Here is a 9,682-nt window from a genome sequence, read left to right on the forward strand (position 1 = left end):
GGTCTTCTCCTCCTTCAGCTACTTATAATCTCTGTTTACTTTATACATACAATATTCCTTTTTTTTTTTTTTTTTTTTTTTTTTTTTTCACTTGAAAAACTAGGAAGAAATCTTCTGATCATCCGCCACTGCTTCCAAAAAGTTGCTCACAGCATGTGAATCGATGGCAGGAAAGTGAAGGTTTCGAATGTATTTATTTGACAGGCCTAACGAGTTAGATAACATCCTTGAAGAGTTTAATGATTGCTTATTGTCTATACCACCATTAGTATACGAATTAATTAATGTATTGGAGCCAAAATTTAGAGAGCCTTTTTTGGTGTTACTACTTTTCCTGTTATCCGCATTCAAGCTAGATCTTAATAAATCAACTGTGTTAAATGAGCCACTATCATTTTTTGCGCATTCAATAAAAAAATTTATGTTATCCTCTACTTTCACATAGTCATTATTATTACTATTGCCAGTAGTAGCATTATTATTATTATGTTGATGGTGATGATGATGATTACTATTAGCACCATTAGCCATAGTTAACTTGTTCATTTTTCTACTGCCTGTTGTTAATATATGTGGATCGTTCATATCGCTAGTTATATCTGCTGTTAATTTGTTACTTATTAGACAACCATCTTCATCATCATTTGAGTATAGTAAACAGTCATCTTTCATTTTACTATCTTTAGTATAGGTCATAGAATCATCACTGTTCGAATGATTAGAATTATTACCTAAGGAAGAAATATTTTTTACATTATTTTTTACTAAATTACTACTACTTGTAATTACATTACTACTCTTTTTTTTTCCTTTTTTCCCATCCGAATTTTTTAAATCCGTATGATGTTTATATTCCTTTTCCCATTCCGTTCTTTTTAATATGGATAATTTTCTTGCTTCATTATATCCATATTTACTTACACTAAAACTTGTAAATAGTCTCTTATTGTTAGCTATTTGAAAATATGCATTCCATTTTCCTACACCTCTAGGTGATTTTGAAAAATATACCCCTTTTACTTTATCATCATTAGGGTTCACACCCACAGGCATTTCATATTTAAGTTTCCCCATTCCGTAATTTGTTGTTGGTACAGGGGATATTGTGGACGTGTTTTTCAAACTCTTTGTGCTTTTATTACTACTACTAACATGTGCATTGGTACTACTATTGCTATTGCTATTGCTGTTGCTATTGCTGTTGCTATTGCTATTATTATTATTATTATTATTATTATTATTAGTATTATTAGTATTATTAGTATTATTAGTATTAATATTTTTTTTATTTTTATTATTATTATTGTTATTATTACTACTACTGCTGTGATTGGCATTACTGCTACTACTGTTATTATTGATACCATTACTGTTGTTGTTACCATTCATTCCAATATTTCTACCTAAATCGTTTTTGTTATGCTTGTAACTATTATTAATAATCATGCTAGCATCAGATTTGACATTATTATTCATTATCAAATCACTACTTTCTTGATTCGTTAAAGACATTTCGGAACCATTAGCACTCATCTTAGAGTTATAATCAGCATTATAATCGTAGCTATTCTTTTTTTGAATACTATTTGAACTATTTAAATTATAACCAACATTCATATTCATAATGCTACTACCGTTATTATGATTGTGATTATTACTAATACTACCATTGTTACTACTTAGTTTGTTTATTATGTTACTACTGCTACTATGTAACGAACTCTCTAGTAAACCATTAGAATTATTTGTTTTTAATATAAAATCATACAACGTACTAGGGTTTATATGATCCCCGGTATTTTTAAAAGATGATCCGAGTACTACTCCTCCTGCACATCCTCCCCCTACTATACTTCCTCCTTTCTTTTTCAAATTCTCTTGTGATAATGTTAACACTTCTTTAAAATTTTTACTATTATTTATATTACTATTCTTACATCCAAAAGTTTTTCTTACATGCATTATGTGCGAACTGCAATCATCCAATGACAACTCGTTCGAGTCCTTTTTCCTATAATCACCTCCTCCACTGCTTATGCCAACATTATTATTGTTGTTAATACTACTACTAATACTGTTCATGCTACCGCTAATGTCATTCATGCTGCTGCTCATGTTATTGCTCATGTTATTGCTCATGTTATTGCTAATGCTATTGCTAATGCTATTGCTAATGCTATTGCCAATGTTATTGCTAATAGCATTACTAATAGAATTGCTAATAGCATTGCCAATAGTACTGCCCTTATTATTACCACTACTAGCGCTATCATTATTGCAATTTTTTTTCGTTTCTAACAAGTTAAATTTTAGCTTTTTTAAAACGTTTGTGTTACATAATAAGTAATTCAAGTCATCGAAGGAACTATTGTTCAGAATCGTATTACAGCTGTTTCCATTGCACCCATCGCTTCCATTACACCCATCACTTCCATTACACCCACCGCTATTATTGTTGCACATGGGCATATGATGATTATCATGTATTTTTCTCTTTCTTAGCATATTTTGGAGACTACTTGATAACAAATTATAGCTGTTCTCATTCATATTTAGCACTCCTTGTTCTCTATCATACTTCGAGTAACAATCCCGGTCATCATAGTTGTTTTCATCCTTATATTTGTAATCTTGATGATGGAATTTGTTCACATCATTATTGCTAACACAGTCAAGCTTCAATTTATTTTCATAATAACATTTCAGATCCATGGACTCATTCTCAATGTTGTTGTACACGTCACTCAGTCCTTTATCCTACATAGGGATGCGCAATAGGAGGAGGAAAAAAACAAAAAAAAATTAAAAATAAATAAATTAAACAGCATAAAATAGTATTAAAATAAAACAGCATAGAATAGTATTAAAACAAAACAGCATAGAATAGTATTAAAACAAAACAGCATAGAATAGTATTAAAACAAAACAGCATAGAATAGTATTAAAACAAAACAGCATAGAATAGTATTAAAACAAAACAGCATAGAATAGTATTAAAACAAAACAGCATAAAATAATATAAAAATATAGAGTTCATGCATATGTGGGCATAAACTTTAACATAGCTATAAAGCGGTATGTCCGCAAAGAGGCGTAGTTGCACGAATGGTGGTACACGGATATCCCACATACACTCGTACATCCATTAAAGCAATATATATGCACGTATATGTATGCACGTATGTATGCACGTATGTATGCACAAGCATGCGTTACCTCCATCGCGTGTGCTGCGCTAAGCTGAGCGTAGAGATGGTGCCTCAAGATATTCAAATCACTCGGACTTATGTCCAGGTCCTTCAACTTGGACTTATCATTTTTACACGAATTTGCATATTCCGCCATGAACATTTTTAAATGAATATATGCATTCAGATTATTACAGCTATTATTAATGTTGTTATTACTGTTGTTATTACTACTGCTATTACTGTTGCTGTTACCGTTACAATTGTTGTTGATGTTGTTATTACCATTGTTATTACTGTTGTTGGTGCTGCTATTATTATTGTTTATATCATGCATGGTAGAATGGCTACACGTGCTATACATATTCTCACTTTCTTTAGAGTTCAACTTACTCAGATTTTTGTATTTTTCTACGACTTTTTCTGCTTCTTGAATATAATTGTTGTTAAAATCGTTGTAGGAATTATAATCAATGCTGACATTTAATTTGTTCAGAATGTTTTCATCCGAGTAACTACATTTCTTCTTGCTTAGATTGGAAACAGAGCCATGGTTACTGTAAGTCATGTTGTTACCTCTGCTGCTCATGCGCATATTCGCATTACAGTTGTTACTTAAAAATGAGCTTTTACTATTATTATTATGGCTGTTACTGTTATTATTATTATTGCTGTTGTTACTACTACCATTGATATGGTTATTACTATTACCATTGCTATCACCAGCAGCAGTCCCACCTGTCAGAGGAACATTCGTGCTACTATTAGGGCAGTTAAAAAAATGGCTACTATTCATGCAATTTAAATGAAGTGGACTTGTACATGCAAAATGATTTGCGTGTAAGGTACAGCCATAATTAAGATGAGTATTTGCTACTCCTACTCCTCCACAATTACCGTAGAAATTATTACAGTGAACTCTACTTCCGTTACTGCTACTACTATTATTATTGTTATTGTTAATACTGTTCATGTTGCTAACATTGCTAACATTGCTAACATTGCTAACATTACTAACATTGTTAACATTATTAACATTATTAATATGGCTAACGTTGTTAATATTACTAATGCTGCTAACACTGTTGTTATTATTGCAATATAAATGGTTCTTTCCCCGTTTGAAATCGATAGGTGCAATGTTTGTATTACTGATATTTGTGCAAACATTATTGCTATTCCTTTGTGCACCACAATACATACTTAATATGGTGGGCTCACCATCCGAGTTTGTACTATTACTTAGATAATATGAGGTACTAAAGTATGGATTTCTTAAAGCTAAATCATGCATTTCGTCAACAACTTCTTTTGTCAAATTATTCTCTACTTCTTCTATTATTTGTTTACGCATTTCGTTAATATCTAATGAGCACGCGTCACTTGAACAACTTGTTTTTTCTATTATGATATCACCATGACTTTGTAACATTTTAAATTTTTTAATTATTTCTAATTCTTCTAAACATTCAATAACTGAATCCATAAATAAATTCTTAGCAGAACATATTTTTAAATTTGAAAAACAACACAAGTATATATCTAAATTATTAATTTCTATATTATTTAATATATTTACAAAATGATATTCAAATGCTTTGTTTGCTTCCCCCCATAGAGATGTTAACCTTTTCATAATCCTTAAATAACTTAAACATATAATTTTTGATTTTTTAATTAGTTCACTTTTACTAATAGATTCATTCATATTATTTGTGTTATCAATAATGCACCTGTAACCGTCAAAACTGTTATGTTTTCGATGCCCAATACAACTCACTTTATTATTACTAATACTACTACTACAAAGCACATTGTTACTCACGTTGCTGTTGCAAGGCATGTGGTTACTACTCACACTACTACTGCAAGGCATGTTAGTACTGCTGTTATCATTGCTACCGCTTCCGTTGTTGTTATTGTTGTTTGTACTCATCATACTCGTGCAGCTTCCAACAATGCCACCAGAGCAGTTGTTCATTATTACCTCTTTCCTATCCTCCGTATAATATTTTTCATAAAGATGACTATCATGGTTCATATCATCATTACTTTTTATATTCAAAAAATTGTCAATTAAGGAAAATGCTTTCTTTTGATTTATAGATCCTTGTTCTAAATTTGTTTTTTTTGACAGCAAATCTTTTATGAATGTATGCTTGAAATGATCGCTACTTCCGTTGTTCATGATCTCCTGATCGTCATCATTATCGTTACTATGGTTGCTATGATTGCTGTTGTTACTGTTGTTGATGTTGTTACTATTGTTACTATTACTGTTACTGTCATCCATGTTATTGTCCATTTCGTTTTCCTCCTTGCCCGTTGAGTTTTCTGACTTAACTTCCTCCTTATTATAAGCACATGTATTACTACAACTGATAAAATTATTGTCAAGCTTCTCATTCGACTCCTCCTCATCATATATTTTCTTTCCATATCCACTTCTTCTATTACTGCTACTGATAATTATATTATTATTACAATCATTATGGGTATTCTTTTCATTGAAGTCCGATGTGTCTGAACTTTTTTTTTTTTTATATGAAGCACACAATGACTCCCCCCCTTCTATGTTATCATTGCTGTTGGTACTGTTGCCATTATTGTTACTACCACATACATTGCCATTTCCATTACCACTAGAAGAATTACTGTTGTCATTAATACTGTATAACCGCGGATTTCGTTCCTCTTCTACGTCTTCTACCTCCTCTTCCTCTTCTTCTTCCATCTCTTCAACTTCGTATATTTCTTCCCCTTTTAAATCATCATCTACCTTATCATCTTTACAATTAATATAAAATTTATCATTACTTATATCTTCACTTGGATGTGTATTATCTAATTTCTCGTCACTCTCACAAATTAGTCTTTTTTCATTAATTTCTAACCCCATTTTTTCGGATTCAAAATCAATACCATCATTATCTTTATCATTATTTTCATATTTGTTACTACAGTTTCCACTATGTTGCTTATCCGTTTGTTCTTCATCATTGTCTTCTTCATTTTCACTTAATTGCTTCGTATGATCATCATCATTTAAAATCGTAGCTGCCTTTGCTATGTTATTAAACGTCCCTTCATTCACACTCTCCATACTTCCCATATTAATTAAAAGCGGTGTTGCTGTTCTACTAATTGGATATAACTGCGTCTGTTGTTCTGAATAGTTCATATAATTATCCATCTTATTTAATGAATCCTCAATATATGCATTTTTTCCCTCATCCGAATTTTCGTTCTCACCTTTCGAACTTGACCTTTTATTTTTCTCATCCACTTCACCTGTTTTTTTGCTAGTATTTGAGCTAGTTCTAAGAGCAAACATTGGACTTGATGTTATATTCAAAAAAAAAAAAGAAAGAAAAAGGAAAGGAAAAAAAAAAAAATACACAAAATAAACAAAATTAACAAAGATAGAGAAAAGAAGGGAAGAAGGCTAAAAAGTTGAAGAAAAAGTGGAGATAGCACTGCAAAAAAAAAAAAAAAAAGCGACACACGTCCGTCTTACTTATCAATAAATATTAAACATCACAATACACCACACCTTTCCCTTTTATATAACTTTTTTAAATATATAATTTCACTTAACTAACCGAGCCCATAAAAATTAAACATTATAAATAATGCATATACGTATATATGTATGTATACATATACTTTCTTTTTTTTCAATTATGTTGTTTATATACAATATCTATTCTTCATCGACACCGATAAAAGAAGTAATTTCCTCCTATATATATATACATACATGTATTAACATGCATATATGCTCCTTTTGCACAACGTTCAATTTTTACATAAATATAAAATATATATGCACATACGTAAGCATACCACTTTATATATGCCTTTATAAAATGTTTTCCATACAATTAAAAAAAAAAAAAAAAGATAATAAAAAATTTCTACGTATACCTCAAAAACGAACAAAAACACATCTTAATTTCTACAACATAACATAAAAAGAAGTGTACACAATTTAAAATTTTTGCAGCAAAAAAAATGTATATCTCTGTTAATAAAACGGCAAACAAAAACAACTAAACAAAAAAAAAAGAAAAAAAAAAAGGGAATTATATAAAATAATAGGCAAAATTAAACGTTAATATGGAAAATAAAAGAAATAAAAACATGAAATGGAAGAAAAAAGTAAAAGAAAATTAAACAAAAAGATACACGTAGACATACATTTTTTATTATAAAATACGCATAAATGTGTAGTACGTATGTTATATATATACATATGTATGTATATGTGTATGTATATGTGTATGTATATGTGTATGTATATATGTATTAATATATGTATATATGTATGTATATATATATGTATATATGTATGTAAATATGCAAGTATATATAATAAATATATTTAAAAAAGCATAATGCACCTTCTTTCCTCCTATATGTCCTTAAAAAATGCACTGTTGTCTAAGTTGCACGATTATGATGATGTAAAATGTTCATATACATCTTATTTATTACATATGTATGCCCATGCATATTCATATATAAATATGCATGTGTACATAAAGACATATAAAAGATGAATTTCTTTTTTAAAAAAAGTACATACAACGCTTTACAACTTTATATGTATGTATAATTGTGCATACATATGCGTACATAAATATGTGCATACATATGTGCACATATATATATACAAATAAGTACAGATTAAACGAAATTCACGTAAATTATTTTAATTAAGAACTGCCATCATTCGTATACATGAATATGCATATATATTTCGACATATTTTTTATGTACTAAATTTATTAATTCATGATACAAAATTTTATTTTTTATATGTGCTGTTATTTAAATAAATATTAAGGAAACGTACAAGAAGATACATGCAAAACAACGGAAAATTTTGATTGCTAATTTAAAATAAGATATTTTTAAATATATAAAAATTTCCAACTAATTACGTACTTTTCGTGCAAGTATAATTATATATATATATATATGTATACATATATATATATTTTTTTTTTTTAATAATTTTATATGTTCCTACTAAACCTATAAATACTGTCGTTCGCACGTTGCAAAAAAGTAATATATATATACATATAAGTATAAATGCACTTCAAAAATCACAAAATACGTAAAAATAAGAAATTCACAAAACTCTTACAAAAGGATTATTTATATAACTAAATTACACTCATGCAATAACATAAAAAAAAAAAAAATTTATCATTGCATAAATATAAATTTCCTTAAATCAACGGAAGGGGGGAAAAGGAAAAATAGATATTATTTTGGGAAATATTTTTTTATATAATAATATAACATATACGTATATATATATATATATATATATATATATATATATATATATATATATATAAACATATGTATGTGTTCTAATAACGTAAGTACAATATATACAAAGAGTGTTTATCTTTTTTATACATACTTTTTTTCTACATAAAAAAAAAAAAAAAAAAGAATACCAGCGAATTTTTATATATATACAATAAAATACTTGAATAATAAATATTATGCAAAACAAAAAAAAAAAAAAAAGTCAAACTTTTAATAAATGTAGAATAACGTTATATTTTTTATATAATGCATAAGTATATTTTGAAAACAATTCAAATTTATATATATATATATATATATATTCTTAATAAATATTTATAAAAACGTGACAAAAAAAAAGGAAATAAAAAGAATAACATATATATTTTTCTAAGAATACGTACCTTTAATTTGAAAACAAATAATTATTTTTTGCATACAAGTATTTTTTATATATATCTTTTTTTTGTTATATAGTATGTATTTTATATCATGTATAAAAATTTATGTATGTTGCATACATATATATATATATTTGTATATATTTACTACATCATAGGACTGAATTTGATATACATTTATATACAAATGTTGAAATATATTTAAATATGAAAAAAACATATAATAATTTAAGTAAATACGTATGCAAAGGAAATTTTTATAAAAAAAATAAATAATTTAAAGGATACGATGTATATATAAAATAATATATATATTACGAGTTGTGAAAAATGTAACGTTTTTTTTTTTTTTTTTTTGGTGGTGGGGGGGATATAAAAAATAAATGTAAAATTGAACACAAAATGTACGATATAATAACAGTATTAAAACACAAATAAATAAATAAGCAAATATATACATATATAAATATTTCTACATATATACATATATAGATATAGAATTAAAAAAATATAATTAATTTTTTTATGTAGAAAATATTTATATAAAAAGAATATTTTTGTTTTGTGTGCTTCAAAATAACGATACAATATGTCATATACATCATATACAAAACATCATGTAGGTACTAATAAATATAATTATATATACTTTTAATATTTTTTTATTATACATACATACACAATATATATTATGTATACAAACATACAAGTTATATATATATATATTACATACATATCGTACTAAATAATTGTGCATATATATAC

At 27.4% G+C, this 9,682-nt stretch overlaps 1 protein-coding gene across 1 annotated transcript; it reads right to left on the bottom strand.

Moving 5' to 3' along the window:
* Positions 1–99: 99 nt before the first annotated feature.
* Positions 100–6,522, bottom strand: MKS88_002684 (AP2 domain transcription factor; the record flags this gene model as incomplete). The annotated part of the gene is made up of 2 exons (XM_067215714.1): positions 100–2,757; positions 3,217–6,522. The coding sequence occupies 2 exons, from the start codon at positions 6,520–6,522 to the stop codon at positions 100–102; spliced, it is 5,964 nt and encodes a 1,987-aa protein (XP_067073266.1).
* Positions 6,523–9,682: the final 3,160 nt, after the last annotated feature.

Source organism: Plasmodium brasilianum, chromosome 9 (assembly GCF_023973825.1).
Source record: "Plasmodium brasilianum strain Bolivian I chromosome 9, whole genome shotgun sequence".
Taxonomy (NCBI): domain Eukaryota; phylum Apicomplexa; class Aconoidasida; order Haemosporida; family Plasmodiidae; genus Plasmodium; species Plasmodium brasilianum.